Source organism: Bicyclus anynana, chromosome 14 (assembly GCF_947172395.1).
Source record: "Bicyclus anynana chromosome 14, ilBicAnyn1.1, whole genome shotgun sequence".
Taxonomy (NCBI): Eukaryota; Metazoa; Arthropoda; class Insecta; order Lepidoptera; family Nymphalidae; genus Bicyclus; species Bicyclus anynana.
This window is the reverse complement of record NC_069096.1, coordinates 75877-96612: the sequence shown is the minus strand read 5'-3', so window position 1 is coordinate 96612 and position 20736 is coordinate 75877. Positions and strand designations below refer to the sequence as shown.

General features: G+C 44.0%; 1 protein-coding gene across 2 annotated transcripts in view; it reads left to right on the top strand.

The window, feature by feature from the left end:
• Positions 1 to 19691, top strand: part of LOC112049839 (calcitonin receptor) — a 71719-nt gene extending 52028 nt beyond the window's left edge. The window contains exons 1-4 of one of the 2 annotated variants that reach the window (XM_052885406.1): positions 12885 to 13618; positions 17753 to 18054; positions 18477 to 18577; positions 18648 to 19691. In XM_052885406.1, the coding sequence (XP_052741366.1) occupies positions 17868 to 18054; positions 18477 to 18577; positions 18648 to 19553 (1194 nt within the window). In that variant the 5' untranslated portion in view covers positions 12885 to 13618; positions 17753 to 17867 and the 3' untranslated portion in view covers positions 19554 to 19691. Of the gene's footprint in view, positions 1 to 12884; positions 13619 to 17752; positions 18055 to 18476; positions 18578 to 18647 lie in introns of those variants that run through there. The other variant, XM_052885407.1, reaches the window with a different exon arrangement.
• The last annotated feature ends 1045 nt before the right edge of the window (positions 19692 to 20736 follow it).

The window sequence follows — 20736 nt, the reverse complement described above, 5'->3', positions numbered from 1 at the left end:
GTAATCTCTTTGCTCTCGTTCGCGGCACACTTCACGGAGTTTTCGAATATGTGCACAGGAATATGATACATACTTACTTTAATTAAGTGTGTGCGTGCACACTGAAGTAGGTCGTCGTTTTATTAGTTTTAAACTGAGCGACTTGTCAGGGAACGTGAGTTTTCTGTACGAATAAATAGGTACGGGTTAGATAGGTACGGTAAGTCGACATAACCGAGTAACAACTTTCGAGCGTAGAGCTACTTTAGCGAAGTTCCGAGTTAGTCCAGCTTATCAGTTCTGTTTGGGAATTCTCCTTGATACTATGTACTGAGATAGTTAAGAATGCATCCCTCTTGGTCGACAGCTGGATGCTTCAAATTATTCAATGAGTCCGACTGCCGATCGTAGACTCCGGTTTTAATAATAAGCGCAATATTTTTGTAAAGTGTACCGAAACATCCAAATTCTCGTAGGAGGCGGGGAGTTTTATTCCATCGCATTCATACATTTTTTATTTATATCTCTTCGCTTACGTCAATTCATAAATGTTCGGGAATTTAAGAAGATTAAGAGATTTACAAAAGAATACAATAACAAACTTAAGTTCACTCCTAACCTAAAGCATAAAGCTGCAGAAGCTCCAAAAAATGAGCCAGCCCTTCTGTAGCAAGCCGAAGCAACTAGACGCGGTCCTATAATTCGGATATATTTTTAGAAAAAAGTAAGAGATTTATTAAATAAAACGGACGGATACTTTAAAATAAAACAAAATGTCAAAGTCACGTGTCTGTACGACGCTAATGACATTGGTGTATCCATTCGTATGTCGTCTTTGTTTGAGTAACTGTTGTGATAATCTTTAAAACATTCAAAATATGAATATTTCGTCCGCTATCGGCCGACCTTGGCCATGTGCGGCGCCGGATGGCACCTATCGCATTCCGGCAGATACGGACGGACAAACAATACACGCAGATAATATTTATATTATGTCAACTTAATCCGAGCGCGACGTTTGCACATCGCACGCCTGTCGACTGCCGCCGGTGTGTCGATGGTGCAATGGCCAGCTGAAAGTCTAGTTCAAATACGAAGCTGTTTCAGTATCGAGATGTTTGTTCTTCTAGCGGTCCAAGGTACACGAAGCATCTTTCTCAAACATCACATCTCAAAAGCATCTATCTTCTTTCTGTCTGCGGCCCTTATCGTCCAGGCTTCGGAGTTATAGAGTCGAAGACTAGAGTTCTAACGAGTCTATTCTTGGTGTTATTGGAAACCCCTTTGCATTGCAAAATTCTCATTAGTTTGGTCATAGCATTTATGGAAATTTGTATGCGTCCTCTAATGTCCTGCTGACTTCCTCCCCTGTCTGATAGTAGCAACCCAAGGTAGACAAATTCGCTAACAAAGTCCAGGTCTGACAGCTCTCAGGTTCTCGCTAGTTGCCCCGTTCCGTCGATTAGCATAACTTTCATCTTTGACTTATTGATGCTAAGTCAGACCAACTCACTCTCTGCCTCTAGTTTGCGGAACAGTTGAGCAAGTTCCTGTTCAGATGCCGCAAAAAGCGTGGTGTCATCGGCGTACCTTAGGTTGCTAATCACACCGATGGAAATACCTCCCTCCCATGCTTTCAGGGTATTTCTCATGATGTATTCCCCGTAGATATTAAACAGAATGGAATAAATAATGCATTCTTGTCTTACGCCGTTTCGCGGCTTAAAAGGCCCAGATTGTATATCATTCATTTGCAACATAGATTCACCTTCGCTGTATAGGTTTGCGTTCAACTTAATGAAGTGTTGAGGAAGTAATCAATAAAGCACATGAAAACGGGAACATTGACCTCTCGGCTCTTCCCTATTATTTGCCTAACGTTGACAATCTGGTCCTACATTTCCTAGTAGAGCCTTTTTTGTGGAGAGGGAGAAATAAAGACTTTTTCCAGTCGGCAGGTCAGTCGCCAGTTTCCCATACAAGGTTGCATCGATCTAGAATTAATCACACGTCGATCTCCTAGATGTTTAGGCTCTTCAGCACTAATCTCGTCTACTACTTCAGCACTAATCACCAGCTGCTTTATTGGTCTTGAACTTTTTTTATTGCCATCTTGATTTCGGACTCGATAATCCCTTTTCCCACAGAGAGAAGTTCCATACGGAAGGTGTCTTCCCTTTGACCTCGCACATCAGGAGGCTGAGATCTTGGACGTGCGTAAAGATTCTACAGTATGAACGCCATCTTGCTTGTTTATTTTGTTTATTTTGCGTACTTTCACAGCGTAATGTCTTACGGTATTTTATTGTGGGGCAAGGCTGCCGATATACAATCTATATTTGTTCTTCAAAAAAGAGCAATTCGAGCAATATATCAATTAAAATCACGCGAGTCCCTTCGTCAAAAGTTTAAAGAAATAGGTATACTAACAGTAGCCTGTCAATATATATATAACAGTATAGTATATGTAAGACAAAATATTAATTTGTACAAACGAAAAGGAGACTTAAACCCACGTGTTACTAGACACGGGCTTAAGTTAGTTATTTCTGCATATCGTCTCCAAAGAGTAAAAAAATCTTTTGTAGGTTTGGGTGTACTCTTCTATAATAAGATCCCCAAGACTGTGATGGACCTGCCAATGCATAGCTTTAAGCAATGTGTTAAAAAACATTTACTTAGTCGAGGGTACTACAACATTGATGAGTTCCTTAATGATAAAGATGCTTGGAGGCCGTTGGATCAGCTTCCACCTTCACACAGGAAGTAAAACTATAAGAAATGTAAATTATTAGTAATTGTTATCAATTGTAAATTATAATACTGTATGACTTTTTCAAAAGAGCAACTGTTGAGTTTCTTGCCGGTATCTTCTCAGCAGAACCTGCCTTCCGAACCGGTGGTAGAATCTTTACAAATAGTCAACTGACGTGTCAAAAGTGCTTGTAAATTGAGCCTACTTGAAATAAATGATTTTTGATTTTGATCTCTCTGCTAACTGATCATATTCGGTCAGTAGTGAGCCTTCATCGTTTTCAACAGCCCAGGCCCTTGGTTTGAGCTTCTTTGTTATTTTCATAATTTTCAGAAAAGTCTCGTGTGTCTCTTAAATATGCTTACTACTAAGCGGATTTCATGGGAAAGTAGTGCAGTGGTTTCCCGTTGCATCTGCGCCAGTTTTTTCTGGGATCCACTTATATCCCAAGGTCGCTGCTTGGTTGCCTGGTGTAGGGTATTGACGGCTATATCGCCATTGGTCGGTCGCCAAAGCCTCGTTCATTGTCTAGCAGGGGACAGCGTGTACGGGTGAGGTTGACGTTTGGGGCTGAGTAGATGCTGTTGTCATTCTCCCCCTTATCCCCCTAATAAGTATAGGTTATAATATTATATTACATAATTATGATAAAACTACGTAACTTATCTACTTTCTAGAATGAACTCTCTTCATAACATCTTAATTCTAATTAAAATAACAATTAGCTTCGCCAATGTTCGATTCACTGCAATTGACGATGTTCTGCGGTTCTCTGTTTACACTCCGTGACTTGAGTGGTAGCAGCGCTGACATATTTTTAAAATATCAATTTGCCTTAGCCTCGTGGGCCTGCCATGAGGCTAATCAGGCGACATCGGGCGACGCCTCGCCTCCGCAGCAGGGAGGAGGAGGACAGCAGGGAGCGCTCACCGGCGGTCTCACCTCGCCGGCCCTCCGTGCGCGTTCTTCCGCCGCAGTATAAAAACCAATTTATTGCGAGTATTATAATAAATCCCGCGCACCGCAAACACTATTTGTGGAATCTTTATGAGCCGTCAGCGGTGAACAGTTTTTACGGCATCATTTCCCGCAGTTTATATATCTATTGCTATCAATCGTACACTTTTAGAATCTCTCGCGAGCTCCCTCGACCGGCCCTCGACTGGCATCGCTTCTACGTTGATTCTCCACAGAGTTTTGAGTCAGGAGTTCATTCAATTCGAAGTTTCAAAGGAATCATTTCGAGTTCGCTGTAGGTAGGTATACATAGATGAATGAGGATATCAGTAGTAGGTATTACATAAATTCTGAAACTCAGCGAACTTAACATGAATGAAAGCAGTAACGACTCCACAGGTTTGCTCTGAGAGACACAGAGCTGCACGAACACTCGTGCGCGACTGCCGACGTTGTGAATCGAGATGCAATTTTGAACTTGCGAGAAGTGTATTGCAAATTCTGCACTCGTTTAATTGAATTGTCGCTCGCGCTCCCTCGAGTTGTTTATATTGAAGTTGACTGCACCACAGACTGTTATGTTTCCACTCTATTTTACGGAGCCTGAACTCCAGAGGCACTTCGTCTCCCAGGGTGTACTTTTTTGATATTATTGCGAGTATTTGTTCTATTAAATATCTGATTAATATTTCTAATGTATAGTAGCTATTGAATATCAATATGTTGATTTTATATAGCTACTGCATTATGTTGTCATAAGCGAATACTTTCGTGTATGTGCATTTACTCCACGGATTAAAGAAGTAAATGAGTACCTGATGCGTCAATTAAGTAAGAGAACTAGGCCCCATTGCTCCTTCTACTTTTAGCGTTTTCTGATCTGTGATTTGCTCCGTGGTCGCGAGATCGGTATGAGGCATCTTCTAGACTCCAACGACACTCAACAACATTTCACGAACCTACGAGTACGTTTCACTTTGAAATCGGAGCATCATAATTTTGTAGCATGCGAAAGCTGTTTGTGAAGTAAGTTGTATTTTTTTATTAAATTTTTTATTCAATAACGTTTTTTATCCGGAAAAATCAACCAATTATTATTTACTAAAACTGTAGCTGAGTGACTGAGCGATGATCGATGAGTCAAGTTTTGATGAATCATGTGAGTATCTGCGTTTTTGGTAATGTGTGCTTCGCCTTTGGTAGTACGACGAGAGCCTGCACAGCCAGACATACCTCATCGTGTGAAGGGCAGCAGTAGGTATGGTACTCCCCGTGTGCGACCGGCGTGTCCGCAATGCCTCCATAAATTGTACACAGTGATCGGCGGCTGACCTTCGTTAGAGGCGAATAAAATGTCAACGTGAAATATTGTTATCACGCAGCGTACCGGTACGCCGGCTCCGGGCGGGCTCTGAAGTGTCAAAGGGATCTTTGGAATTGAGACATATTATACTCGTAGCTAAATAGAATCCCATTTATAATTTTCCTTTTGGAAATAAATTATTAGTACAGATGGTTCGAGTATTGTATTTTTTTATCCATTTTCCTCCTCAGGGTGGTCTCCTCTCCTCCTTCACCCTTGGCGACAGGAGGGCAGAAAAAGCTCTTTTATGTAAGAATATTTTATCTGGTTCTGTTAAAAGGTGCAATTCGGTACGTAAGGTGAACTGATCTAAACTGTGGATAACCGTAGAGCCGTCTTTTTTTATTGGCCCAAAATGAGAATGCAGTATCTTTGATTAAGAGTCTCTTTGATTAAGAGTGGAATGTGCTCTCTACGCTAGAAAACACAAGTAGGTATGCTGAGAGATGAAATAAAGCCTATACTTTTTTTGATTGAACACAAACCTACGAGTAGGATCAATCACTAGACTAGCAGATAAATAATGATTTGATTTGATTTGAGTCACGGACGGATACGAAGATGTCACAAGCATCACTCGTGCTCGCGAAATGTCGGATTTCACACTTTAGTTTATTCTTTTAAAAATGTATCTGTACCTACTAAATTTCATCAAAATCGTTTTAGTATTATTATTTGCGTGAAAGAGTAATAAATGTTCATATATCCTGTAGGCTGCTGGCAACTGCCGCATTGGTCCCGAGGTGAGCTGGTTCGACTACGGATCCAGGTCCCATAGGTCCCAGGTCCATAATGAGGTCCAGGGTTCGAAGCCCGGGTCAGGCCAATAAAAAAAATACAAGTAAAATCTTAATAGGAGCCTGGAATTGGGAAATTGACGGTCAGTGCACCCCCGTGCCTCGGAGAGCACGTAAAGCCGCCGGTGCTGCGTCTGAGCTCTCACCGGTCGCGCCGGCGCCGCCGCCCCTCGCCCAGCGCTGGGCGGGCGTTGGTCACAGCAAACACCCCGGCGCCGGCTGTGCTGCGCCGTGATATCGCTCAGCAATAAAGGCTTTATGTGCGAGGCTTATATTCAAACTAGTGACGTCACTCCGAGGACTGATAAACTTACTTTATCGCCCATAAACTATATCTCCGAGGATGCCGCGGGCCGTTACACTCCGGCCTCCGCGTTACGACCCGATCGGGTTAACGACGTTTTGTGTCACTGCGAACAGATAATAAATACTCCGATCGAGTGTGAGCTGCACTGTCGCTTCGGTACAGTACACACTCGGCGCTCGTGTCTGCAGTTACTCATATTTTAAAGTAGCAAAACCTTGTGACTTCTCTCGCATAAAATAACTTTCATGCCCCACATTTGATCTGAGCGAAACGTTTATGATTTTGATTGAAATTAAACCGCAATGTAATGTAGGTATACGTTTAACATTCCAGAGAATTTCTACAATATGAGGCACATGGGAAAATATTTTTCAAGGATAAATATAGTGTCTCAAGAACGAATAAACAAATGTCTATTTGTCTTCTAAGACAACAGCTCCAAGTATCTCGAGACTCTTCCCACACCCCGTCGATACTACCACCGGAATGATTTGTGTCGTCGCTACCAGTCCTTCCAACATAGTGTTCTGATCGTATAGTTATAGCGTAATGTGCGGCGGTGCGGTGGGAACGTTGACCCTCCGTTGTTTCATCCTACCGAATAGTACTCACTACTACTACTCGGTAGGATGAAAAATGTAAAAAGAAATATTCCTGACCTCGACTGTGACGCTGATACAGTACAATCTGTAACATTCAGACTACAAAGCGTTCCGCGGACGCGTCGGAATGTGGACTAATGTATCTGTTGACAGCGGGCAGGTAAATATTGTGCCAGCAGTCGGCAGTCGGCAGTCACACCGCGGACAAACAAACAAACAGTGCGTGCTCTGCGTCCGTGACTTCTCTCTTCCATTCTTCGAAGCGAATGCCGCCGATGTTGTCAAACACTAATTTACAATGAACTTATGAAAGATACTGAAGTACATACATCCGAAAACTGTACTTTCAATAATAATAATGTACTTCAATTTAAGGCACCTGTTCCAAAATAAGCAATGTTCACTCTACTAAAAATACATTTTATACACACTACAATATTTTCAAAAAAATATATAAAATGCTTTGATTACAGATACAACTACAATTCTCGAAAATTAGATTATTTGTAAATTGTTTATTAAGATTAATATAAAAAAATTAAATAAAGTCGATTCACATAAATGATTATATCATCTTTAACACTATTAATATGAACTTTACATTGTTTTGTAGAAAATGTATTTACCTTTAATTCGGTATATTTTTTTATGATTACTATTTTCGTAACATTTACACTTATTCAATTTCTGTTTGAAATTTCCTACGAAAATGAGAACGCCATAGCTCCCAGCCCTTCGCGAGGACGAACATACGCCTTTTTTGCTCGAGTTGCTCCCGTATTTACATGAATTTAAATCAGAATTTAATATAAATAATATGAATCATATCTAATATATTCGAGAAGGTCGATAAATAATAAGCATTTGATACTTCCACTTCATTGATAACCGACATCAAAAATATTGTTTTTTTGTTTCAAAAGTCCTCATGGCATGATCTAATGATGGAATCCTGGAGAAATCGAGGGGAACTTTCGAAAGTCGTAGAGAAGACTAGTGCGTATGTTAGAGTTTACACGAAGAATTTTAAAGCACTACAATTTAGTGAAGGTCTGAAGCCGATCTGATGATGGAGCAGAAAAATATGGAGATGGAGATTTGTAGCCCTCTCGTAACTGGTTTTCTAGATTAAGACTAGCCTTTTTAGATTTGCTTGATTATTTAAAAAATACACCGCCATTTTGAAATTTCTTATTCCGGTTTCGTTCAAAATTGATATCTGTGCATTGCATAAATAGCGAAAACAGATTCTGAAATAAAATTTAAAAAAAGGCCACCATTTTAAAATCTTTTATTCCTGCACCGATTTCGTTAAAAAATTATAACTGAGCGTTGCATAAATGGTGAAATCAGATTCTAAAGTAAAAATAAAAAAGGCCGCTTCTTTTAAATTGCTTATTCCTGCACCGATTTCGTTCAAAATTGATATCTAGGCATTGCATAAATGGCGAAAGCAGATTTTGAAGTAAAAATAAAAACAAGGCTGCCATTTTGAAATTTCTTATTGCTGCATTGATATCGTTCAAAATTGATATCTGGGAATTGCAAGAATGGAAAAAATAAATTCTGAAGTAAACATTCAAAGTAAAATTAATGTCCGCCATTTTGGATTTAGAGTGACTGTTCTCAGCAAACATATAAAATTTAGTCCGTCATGTAGAAGAAGTCTGCCATATTTTCGAGTTATACTTAGCCTATTTGATATATACTTTGATATCCATTTTGTGTGAGTGCATAAATCTTAGTCGGTCATATAATTAGGAAGTCCGCGATATTGGACTTAAAGTGACCATCCAAGTAAATAAACAAGAAAACACGCATCAAAGTGTAATTTATAAAGGGAATTGCTAATATTTTATATTGCTCAGCGCTCAATTCTAACGGAATTATCAGTAAAACATAGTTACGTTATTTTTATATAGAAAAATAATTTACTTTTAATTAATAGTATATTATTTTTTACGTCACTTATAAAACAGAATACAATCGAATGTCCACAGCCTGTTACACTATTATGTTGAACTATTATTATACTCGTATAAGATTATTTATTTAACAATTATTTATCTTAAGCAAAACAATCGAATCCGTCAACGCAACTGCATGCACTATGAAAAGTGAAAAGTGGCCAACGATGTTGTATAGTACTTGTGATGGCGGCGTGAGAGTATAGCGGAGCGCGGGGGAAGACAGGCTCCGTCTGCAACGACAACTTCGCTACCACTTGCGGGCGCCTTACATTCATTTAACGCAGTTTGTACTGAACTTGTATAATTTTCTTTTACTTAACTATATAAGTTATTTGTGTTTATGCTTTATAATAGTTTTACCCTACCCTACCCCTACCGTACCTTACTCCTATCCTACATTACCTTGACGTTTGGAAAATTTAAAAAATACGTGATATTTAAATTAAGTTTTATAAGAAACCCTTAACTTTTATTAATTGATATATTTCGGACTCTTATTCCATGTACCTTCTACACGAAATTAATATTGTTTATATTAAATTTATATTCTATTCTGAAGTTGCGAGCATAGGTTGCAATTCGATGAAAAATGTTACCTACTCATGAATGTATATAATTATGTACTTCACCGCCCTACTTAAAATATTATTATTGAATTATTAGAAGCAGAAGCCGACCAGCGGGCGCGCCCACCGCCGCTCCCGCGTGTAGCCGGAACAATGTCGGCACTTCGCATTACCAGCAACAAAGAGATCCGCAGATACTGAGTGAATCAGTGGCGGCTCCATTACCGCCGCCCGGAGACAATGCGGATCGAATGACAGGCTGAGTGCCTCCGACTTGCCACGTGCTCGTACGAGCGAGCGTGGCAAATGTTATGTGTGCTATCGCGTGTACCTACACCGCGACTGGAGCGCCGTCAGCGAATGTGCCGACGCCGGATGTCAATAAAACCGAGTCGAGTCGAAAATATAGAAAATCTAAAAATAATTAGTAAATAATTCGCTCCACAGTCGCAGTTTACAGCTACTCGGACGAAACGATTTCAAACGGATTCCAGTTTACATTTTTCCGTCAAACATAAAACGCCGGTCGGCACGGATTTAGCGTAAGCAGTCACCGCCCGCCGCCCGCGCGTCGCCGCTCGGTCCGAGCCGACTGAGCACTGGCTAGCCTAATACTGGTCGACACCGGCCTGTGCCACTGGATAGTCTAGCTACTTGTAGCCTGTAGGAATGTTACGCTATTTATCGGTCTGCTGTCTGCACCACGAGCGGCTGACGTTCGCAGTGGAGAGGCTGACTGTTAATAGTCTCCCCCTACACTCCACTTCTTCCTTACTTAAACTAAATTTGTTAAAGCGATAAACATAACCAAAGAGACACTTCGCATGCATGGAGTCCATCCACCTAATGCGTCTGATGTGAAAGCCTCCAAACAATTCCAGTTACACTGCGCCGGCTACAGCCAATCTGCATCAGCTCGATGGAGGCGTATCGGTGCAGTGAGTTTCGCTTACATTCGCATAATGTTACGGCGATCTGGTTCAGACGAGCGAGTGTCGTTCCCTGCTCGCGTCGCGAGCGAGCTGTCGCAGGTAGTCGCATATACGAGTATGTTATCTATCATGGAGTGGCAGCCTGCGCTTTATGCGCTTCAGATATTCCGAGATGAAAGGATCTTGTGAGCTCGAATATTTAGATAACGGTTTCTTGTAAAGCGCCCTGCTGTTTTATAGAGAGGAGATTCGTACCAACTAACAAAATTAAATTACTTAAAAGTCTAGTCATCTTAATGTTTCACCCATATCAACGGAATAGAATACCTCAAACGAAATGCAGTAAGCAATAAAGCTCGGACACCGGGCCCTCTGCTGGGCCACTACACACTTCATTGCTCACTGCTCACGTCGCTGTCACGTCCTGCTATATTTCCGTTGTCTGCAATACTTTCAGTTTTATCGCAAAACACTATTAACGGTTTGCGGGGAGACGCTAATAAATCAACTTATGACGTCACAGCCCAAAGTACCGCAGTACATAATTGCGCCGCGAACAAACAAGTATATCACTTACGAGGCTAAGAGACCGAGCTCCCCGCGAGCCGCCGCCGCCGCCGACGGTAAAAGCTTTGTTGATGAATGTCATCGATATCTTATGATGTTTCAATAAAAAATATCTTCGATATGTACGAAGCGAGAATAGGTCTACTTTGAAATTTTCTTTCGCTCAAAATTGTATTTAAATTATCAGCTATTATTTGTAAGTATATGTTCCCGTTCAATTCTAAAATACGTTAATTTGTAATCTCACTCGTGATATATTATAATCTCCGTCATATTGGGAATTTCAGTATATTATAATCTATCGGAAGTGAAACCGTTAAATTGCAATCTTAAAACGTCAACTGTCCGAACTTGCCCCTGATTGGTCGGCCTTACAGCAGGCCGTTCTGTGTCCATAGAGTTAGGAATGAAAGACATCATAATTATCAGTTAAATAAAATAATCGTGACATCACATATTTATTTATTATTTATTATACCTAAAGACTGACCTAACCCGAGTTTTTAGGTTCTAACCCAACCTAACCTAGCTTTAGATTTGACGAAATTATTCTTATAATTAACAATAACAACATTTTACTAATGTCGCAGAAACAAACAAACAAATGCACCGACGCCAACACCGTGACTCTTTTGACTTCGACTTACAAGTTTAACCGAAGGGCTCATTTTTTGCGCAAAGGATCCGCCGGGATGTCCAACGAGGAATTGATTACCACTATTCCACGTAGGCATGATTTGTTCAGTTATTAGCATAAGTTAGCTACTTGTAATAGTCTCCTATTATATTCATTCTCAAAAACAATTGGAACAAAAATATTGAAATTATTACATTTTCTTCTTTTTGCTATAATGTATTTTTTCTGTAAGGACTTAATTCAACACCACGAGTACACTCAGCACCTGCAACTGCTGAACTGCAAAATGATAAGGAAGTAGACAATATTATAATGTTAATTTTCGTTTTTATCGCTATCGATTAGAAGAATAAATCAAATATATTTCTTATGATATTGATACTGTTTTGTACTCATGAATCACAATGTGCTATTATAATATTAACGACAAACAAAGTAATAAAAATATATTCAGAAAACGATAACAGACAGAGAACACAAGGAGGCACGAGCGTAAGTATTCAGCGTCGGCGTGTTACGTCAAATTGTTTATATTGTCGGTGAAGTAATTCCATTTTCCGGACAATTCATTACAAAACAAACAACAAAAAGAAAACCAATTACCGAATAAAAGAACAAAAACAAGAAACGGAACAAAACGCAATTAAACAATTACACGAAGCACCTGACCGCTGACTCCTGCCGCCGGACGCGACTGTCGCGCGTCGCGTGTCGCGTGTCGCACCCGACTGTCGACCTCGAACGCTTATTACAATTTGTGATATCAATGGGAGGCTGCGATTTAATTAAACGGCCGAAAGGTAAATTTCTGAAAAACATTTTGCGAAATGATTCGTAATTTATTTCCGAGGATCGTTCTGAGCTACCTTCCCTCCTCTCTCCTCTGCCCCCGGCAATCACTCTGTCGATATTAAATGATATCTGCAGAAATTATTAAAGCGGGCTTTTCAGTAATTTGTTTATTCACATTTAACTAGCTCGCCTCCGCAACTTCGGCGCGAGTAATATTTGTTAACTAATTAAACGCTTTTGAGTTGAGTTTTTCACAAGAGATCGTAAGGAACTTCGAGAATTCTGTTATAGCAAACAGAATTTATATTTTTTAGACTCCCTACATCAGAACCTGCATGCACGATCCACGGCCCGTGAGGCGAGGTCACAGGTCGCAGGAGGCCACCGGACGCAGGACGCAGACATCTAAAATTTAGATACGAATCCGTGGCCCAGCGTCCAGCCCACTTACCGCACAGTACCGACTCCATGACGCGGTGTGAGCGCAACAAACACAGTACACATTACAAATGATATATTATACCTACGCTTAGTCTAGTATAGTCAGCGGTACAGGAGCCAGTCACCACCGAGGGGTGGTGGTTCAACCCCGCCCGCTGGTGTACGCGATGAGCTCGCGGCAACTACACAGTCGCGCACAAGCGAGTGCTCAGAGCGTGCCTACTCGCACGGTTCCAGTGCCGATGCCGTAGTTATAAACCACAGGACCTTTTCTTGTAATTTCTGGAGGAAAAATTAATTAAAAAACACCGACGCCAAACAATGAAGTCTGTTGTTGACACCAATACTCTGGCGGGTTAAATTGTTTATGGTCATGAATTGTTTTAGGTATTTTCTACGTACTTATCGCTACTAATATACTATTTCCCACAAGTCAAGAAAACTGCCGGAGCGCCTTCATAAAACGTTATCGCTAATTCGAATCACATTATTTCCCTCCGCACCCCCGCACCCCGCCGTCGTCGTGTGGAGTTGCATTGAACGAATCATTTTCTCGATAACGCGGCAGAGATTTCGCGTTCGCGTCGCCCGAGCCGAGATCAACCGGAGCGAAGTGGCACGGAGGCGCGGCACAGGGCACACACGGCACACGGCACACGGCACACGGCACGGCACGGAATCGCGGCAGTCACGGCACGTCTCACGGCAGTGAGCGAGCGGACGGCGCGCGAGACACCGCCGGCGCCGAGACGAACCGGACGCGCGGAAACTTCTCAACTAAACTCGGAAAATAGTTGTAACAATTATTCATTTATTATTGTGACCGGCGCTAGTTGTCGTGTTGTTGCTGCTCCGACCCGTGCAGCTGTTCGCTTCAACCGAGTGTGATTGATTCTGAAGACTCCAGTGAAGTTTAAAGTTGGAGATTGTTGTTGAGAGGACTGGACTATAAGGTTAGCGATTTCAGTCAATTATGATACCTAGCGCCTGTTGCGATGCTATTTCTAGTATTTTCATCTCGTTATACAAAAACCATAAATACAAATTTGTAATAAAAATTAAATAAAAAAGAATATCCCAGGAAAACGATCTACAAAAATTGATAAATTAATTGATTGATTGATTTGAAGAGTTTGTTTGTTTGGTTGAACGCGCTAATCTCTGAAACTACTGGTCTGATTTAAAAAATTATTTCAGTGTTAGATAGCCCATTTATCGAGGAAGGTTATATTTTCAAAAATATTAGGGATCCCTCCCGAATCTCCAATATTGCAACTCAAGGTGTAGGTACAAAAGTTACCTCAAATATTGTTTACATCGTGTGCGCTGCAAAAATTATTGATGTAAGTATAATAATAATGTACCACAACTTTGCAGAACACATCATTTTCTACAAAAATGTTGCAACAGCATATGCCTAACTATTATAGTCATGACACAATAAGTGTCTTTTTATTAAAAAAAATAATAGAAATGCCGCCGTTAGAAAAAGCTCTTCATCTGTATCTTGGTAGTAATTCTTATCAAAATAAACTACTTCAGACTCAAGGCTACTTCAATACCTTTATTTAACTTTTTGAACTATTCAATTCGGACATTCAATTTAAAAGATATCAAAAGTTTAAAAATGTGACATTAGGATAATATCTCACTCTTGCCATAAGTACCTTCACTTGTTACCTATAACTGAACAAAGTATTTATTTAAAGAAGAATTGCGATACTAAAACACAAAGACAGTTGAAGGCTAAATTTATAAACGTCACGTTTGCCTATTTGTAGGGACTCTACCACCGGTTCGTAAGGTAAGGTTGCTAAGAAGAGCCAGCAATAAACACAACAGTTGCTCTTTTTTATATTTCTTTTACAAGTTAGCCCTTGACTCACCTGATGGTAAGTGATGATGCAATCTAAGATGGAAGCGGACTAACTTGTTAGTAGGAGGTTGAAAATCCACACCCCTTTCCACATCATACCGGAACGCTAAATCCAAATTGCCAGTAGGGTGGTAACTAGCCACAGCCAAAGCCGCCAGCCGGGGATACTATAGTTAGTATATTAATTATAATAATTATGGACACAATGTAACGCGCTACTACTCTCTGTGTCGCTCGCTGTGTGGACACAATCGCGGAGTGCCTGCTGAGCTATTATTATCATTCATCATTTATTATCATTTATTGTTCATAGCTTCCGAGTCAGTGAATAGGTACAGCTCGAAGTGCTACAAACAGAATGATTCGATGAACGATGACACGATGACAAGATAGGATGTTCTTGGATCGTAGTTAAGTTAAGTTAAGCAGCCGAGTGGGCACTGGGCACGGGCAGGCTTTGTGCGGGGCGCGCCATTGTTAGCTAATGACTGGCCACACGACGACCACACGAAGACTACTCGATGACCACACGATGACCAGACAATGACCACACAATGACTCCACGACGAATACACACACACACGTACACACAGCGTCCAGAGGAAAAAAATCTTAACAACACAAGAATTAGTAGTGTCGCCCGCGTGCAGCCAACTCCTGTCCATCTAATCGCAGCGAGGAAACTGCTTTATTTTCTGCATTTTAATCGTATTTTTGGACCCTACAGCGGCGAGAGCGAATTAAAATGAAAAGATTTATTGAAATGAGTTTTAGCAGGACTAACACGCAACAATTCATTTATACTTTTTCATTTTGCTTTTCTTTCAAACATTTCGTTTTCCTTTAACGCACACTTACAGTTATGCGTAAGCGAATGCGTCGCCGATCACTCGCATCACCCGTCAACATCATGAGCCTATCGCAACGGCTCAGTACAACGCTAGGTCTCTCTAGTTATAGAAGATATATGGAGCTACGACCCACCACGCTACTCCAATGTAGGCTAGACGCAGCGCTCTCCCTCCCTCGCATTGAGCATACACTCTACCCCTCTCGCTCACGGCACTCGACGTTTGACAAAAATAATGTGTGCCGATCGACATTGCTCCCCTTAACCACCAAGATTCACCATCAGCACGTCAGCATCAGCCTGTTCGAACGTCTACTGCCGGCGCTCTGGTGCCGGAGAGGAGCTGAGTGCCTGCTGCGGTGCGGCTCGGCGGGCTTACATTGATAATGCTCGAATTTGGAATGATCTCGAACAGATAAGAAAGTGAAGAGAAAACAATTTATAACACCAGAACGGATTGATCGATTTTGCTGAAATTTGGTGGAGAGTTAGCTTAGTACCAGGAAACAGACATAGAATAGGGAGGGTGGGAGTAGGGTTGGGTAGGGGTAGGGTTTCACGCGGACGAAGTCGCGGCCGTCCGCTAGTCCATCATAATGATCGGGACCGACGCCTACCAAATATATTCCAGAGGCGGGGTTGAAACTTGTAACCACCGAAGTGAAGTGAATCAGTAACAGCTTCTAGCAGTAGCGGTGTAAGCGCTGCAGGACGCTCCACAAGCGTGCAGTGCAGGACGCTCCACAAGCGTGCACTGCGGGACGCTCCACAAGCGTGCAGTGCAGGACGCTCCGCTCCACAAGCGTGACGGCGCGTCACGGCGGCGCCGCATCTGGAGGCGATCGGCCTTCACCTGATAGATGCGCGTGGAAACTTTACCGCGCTGCGTGCTCCGGATCAGCGCGGGCGCGGGCGCGTCACAATACACATGTGTGGGTCGTGCGCGTGCATGTCACGTACAGAACGGAAGTGGGCGACAGCCAGACGGTATTTATTTTATAAAAGTTGAAAGCTAAAACTTTATAAAAAGGATGCGTGAGTCTACTAAGTGTGTGAGCTGGCCCACTTTATTTGAGTTTCAGGAAGGATCCCTATTTTTTTTGAAAATATAATATAACTTGTAGTTCAGGTAGGACCAATAGTTCCTTAGATTAGCCCGTTCAAACAAACAAACAAACTCTTTAGCTTTATATATTGTTAGTATAGAGTACATTTCCGATTTCTATTTAGAAATTGAGTAGATTTTCTAGGAAATGTGTCTTATATAATTTATTTCACTAATTTCCGGACTATTATAGGAATAACGACTCGCTGTTGAGCACGAGTCTTCTCTCAGAATGAGAGGGGTTAGGATGATAATCCACCACGGCCCAATGAGGATGGTAGACGCCACGTACGTACCTAGTGAAGTAGGAAAATTCTTAGGTATGCAGGTTTCCTCAGGATGTTTTTCCTTCACCGTTTGAGATACGTGCGATATTTAATTTCTGAAATGCACATAACAGTAAAGTTGGAAGTGAATTCTCGGTGACCTGATTCGAACCTACGCCCTCTGAATCAGGCAGAAGTGGTGGCAGAGTGGGCTATCACATGTTGCTTCTTGGGTATTGTATGTAATGACGTATTACATACATTTCCAGTAGCATAGATAAATATTTATTTTAACGAAATGAGCCCAAGTATTATATAATATGAATTTTACGTTGGATTCCAAAAAAACATGATAGAAAAACATCATCCGGTTTTTTTTATAACTAGTTATAAACGACTGCTTTGGCGAATTAAAGCAATAAGTAGATATTCTAAAACATTTTGAAGAAAAAGTTGGAATGTGTACATTTAAAATTTTTTTTCTTGTATTAAAAATTCAGCACATCCCGTAAATTTTTCCAGCAACTATGTACAGAGAGTGTACCTACCGTAAAATATTTATAAGACGATAGTATTTTATTAGACAAACGAAACTATGTGTTGCCCTGAAAAAAATATTATTTATTCCTTAGAATTAGGATTACAATTATTAGAATAATACGCATGTGAACACATTAACTCACCTGAGAACAGAAAACGATATTATGTTATCGCCGCGTTGCAACGACTTGCGGTACGGACGCTTCAGTGTGCTCGTGGCGTCGTGGCGTTCGACCGGTCCACATCTCTTGTTGTGTAATTCTTTATGGCTTACTTGGCGGGGAGAGTGACTTGAGTGGAAAAGGGGACTGTTTGTTAGCAGTCTAAGGTACCTTTAACCCTACACACAACGTTCACAAGTGCGTGACATCACTCAAGGTCATTCTCTGCCGGCAAAGCCTTAATCAGATTCACACGTTGTCGAAATCAATCGTACGAAACCAATTCCAGGCTGTGGTGGGCATGAGCCGCGCCTGACCCGGCGCGGCGGCAGCGGCAGCGGCGGCAGCGGCAGCGGCAGCGGGCGGCAGCGACAGCGGGCGGCAGCGGCAACGGCAGCGGCGGCATGGACGACCCCGAGCGCATCGCGCGCGAGCGGGAGGCGTGCGAGCGCGCGCTCAACGGCTCGGCACCGCCGCCGGGCGCGCACTGCGCCGGCACGTACGACACGTGGCAGTGCTGGCCGCACACGCCCGCCAACTCCACGGCCTACGCGCGCTGCCCCGACTTCGTGCCCGGCTTCGCGCCCGAGCGTGAGCGACGACCACTTGCACTCGAACAATCGTCACCCGTGTAAACGGAAAACGATCACTCATGATACTTCTCAGGGCGCACTCGCTAGACAGACGAGCTCGGGGCCCGCGGCGCCGCCTGCACCCCATCGACTAGCGCCCCCTCAGCCGAAATGAGAACAGCGCCTCCCGGAGCGAACTATCTGAGACACGCCGACGGGCGGTCGCGAGCCGCCAGCGCCCAGCGGTCTTAATTTTGATCTAGAGAGTTTTTAAATTCAAGTTTACTTTTACGCGGTCGAATGGGTTCAAAAACTTGTTGATTTGTGATTCTGAGAGATTATCAAAATATTAATTGAGATGAAAACTAAACCAAATTAATGTTAAAATGTCCCGTTGGTACATACGACGAAATGCCTTTAGGTTACCTTTCTCTGCCCCAGTGACGGCGCACAAGATCTGCACGGAGAACGGCACCTGGTGGATCCACCCGGAGTCCGGCAAGCCGTGGTCCAACTACACCACCTGCGTGCCGCCCGAGGACGTACGTACCTGTGCGAGCGCGCCGCCCGTGCCGCGCCGCGGGCCGCTCTGTACCGCGCCGCGTGTTGCAGGACCTGAGCGACGTGATCGCCGTGTACGAGGTGGGCTACAGCGTGTCGTTGGTGGCGCTGCTGCTGTCGCTCGCTATCCTGCTGTACTTCCGCAGCCTGCGCTGCGCGCGCATCACCGTGCACATGAACCTGTTCGCGTCCTTCGCGCTCAACAACGCGCTGTGGCTGGCGTGGTACGCGCTGGTGGTGCGCGCGCCCGCCACGCTCACGGCCTCGCCCGCCTGGTGCCGCGCGCTCAACGCCGCGCTGCAGTACGCCATGCTCACCAACTACACGTGGATGCTGTGCGAGGGGCTGTACCTGCACACCGTGCTGGTCAGCGCCTTCGTGTCCGAGCGGCGCCTGCTGCGCGCGCTGCTGGCGCTGGGCTGGCTGCTGCCCGCGCCGTCGGCCGCCGTGCACGCCGCGCGCCGCGCCGCCGCGCGCGAGCCGCTGTGCTGGGCCGACGACGGCGCGCCGCGCGCCGAGCTGGCCGCGCTCGTGTGCGTGGCCGTGTTGCTCAACCTGGCCTTCCTGTGCAACATCGTGCGCGTGCTGTGCACCAAGCTGCGCGCGGGCGGCGGCGCGGGCCGCGCGCGCCCCTCGGCCACGGCGCTGCACGCGCTGCGCGCCACCTGCCTGCTGGCGCCGCTGCTGGGCCTGCAGTACGTGCTGACGCCGTGCCGACCGGCGCGCTCGCACCGCCTGTGGCTGCTGTACGAGTACGCCACGGCGCTCAGCACGTCGCTGCAGGGGCTGTGCGTGGCCGTGCTCTACTGCTTCTGCAACGGCGAGGTGCTGGCGCAGCTGCGGCGGCGCTGGCGCGTGCTCACCTTCCGCCCGCGCGCCAACTCCGCCACCAACACCACGGTGTCGTTCGTGCGCTCGGCGGCGACGGCACCCGCGGCGCTCGAGGAGAAGGTGTGACTGGCGGGCGCGGACGCGGCGGGCGCGGGCGACGCGGACGGCGCCGCGCGCGAGCGCCGCATCCGCTTCGAGTGCGGCGACAGCGACGACGACGCGCCGCCCGCGCCGCACGCGCGCCTGCTGTGAGCGGCCACCGCACGCCGCACGCCGCGAGCGCCGCATCCGCTTCGAGTGCGGCGACAGCGACGACGACGCGCCGCCCGCGCCGCACGCGCGCCTGCTGTGAGCGGCCACCGCACGCCGCACGCCGCGAGCGCCGCATCCGCTTCGAGTGCGGCGACAGCGACGACGACGCGCCGCCCGCGCCGCACGCGCGCCTGCTGTGAGCGGCCACCGCACGCCGCACGCCGCGAGCGCCGCATCCGCTTCGAGTGTGGCGACAGCGCCGCGAGCGCGAGCCTCGTTAATCTCGCTTGAACTGTTTTTAAGATACCTATCAATATAAAATCCGAGTTAAAAACGATCTTCACTTATAATGGTTGAAAGTATTTTACATCAAAAACTATACCTATTGAAATTTGGAAGCAGCCTGACAACAAAGTTCCTGACCAGGATACGCGGCGCCATCGTTGGTAATACTTGAGCAGGAATTTCTTTGCCAAGCTACTAGCAATATTTTGTTATACATTGTTTATCGTAATAGTCGGACCAGAAGAACATGTCTACAATTGATAACTATCAAGCAAATTTTCTGTGAGTAGCTTCAGCTCGTTTAATTTTTTTATGTACGAAAATTACCCACTTTACCATATTCGTAAGACTTTGTAGCTGTTAAATTATATAACTACTAGCGAACGCCCGCGACTTCGTCCGCGTGAAAATCGATGTAAACTTTCAACCCCTATGTCATACCCTTCTATTTATATTTATGCAAGTTTTTTAAAGTATAATAAATAGTAAACTAATTTTACATTTACAAAATGTACCTTGAAAACTGAAGTATAGAAGATTGGAACGGGAACTACACGGGTGAAACCGCGGGGCTTCTGCTAAAGTATTATACAGAGGTAAACTTTGTGATATTGTATTGTAACTATGATCTCTGGATCTGCTGAACTAATTTTGAATTTTTTTTTCAATTATTCAATTAAATTAAATTTGTGAGTGTTAAAAATTATACTTTCTAACGAGAACTACGCAGGTGAAACTGAGAGGCGTCGGCTACTGATGAATATAATATGTA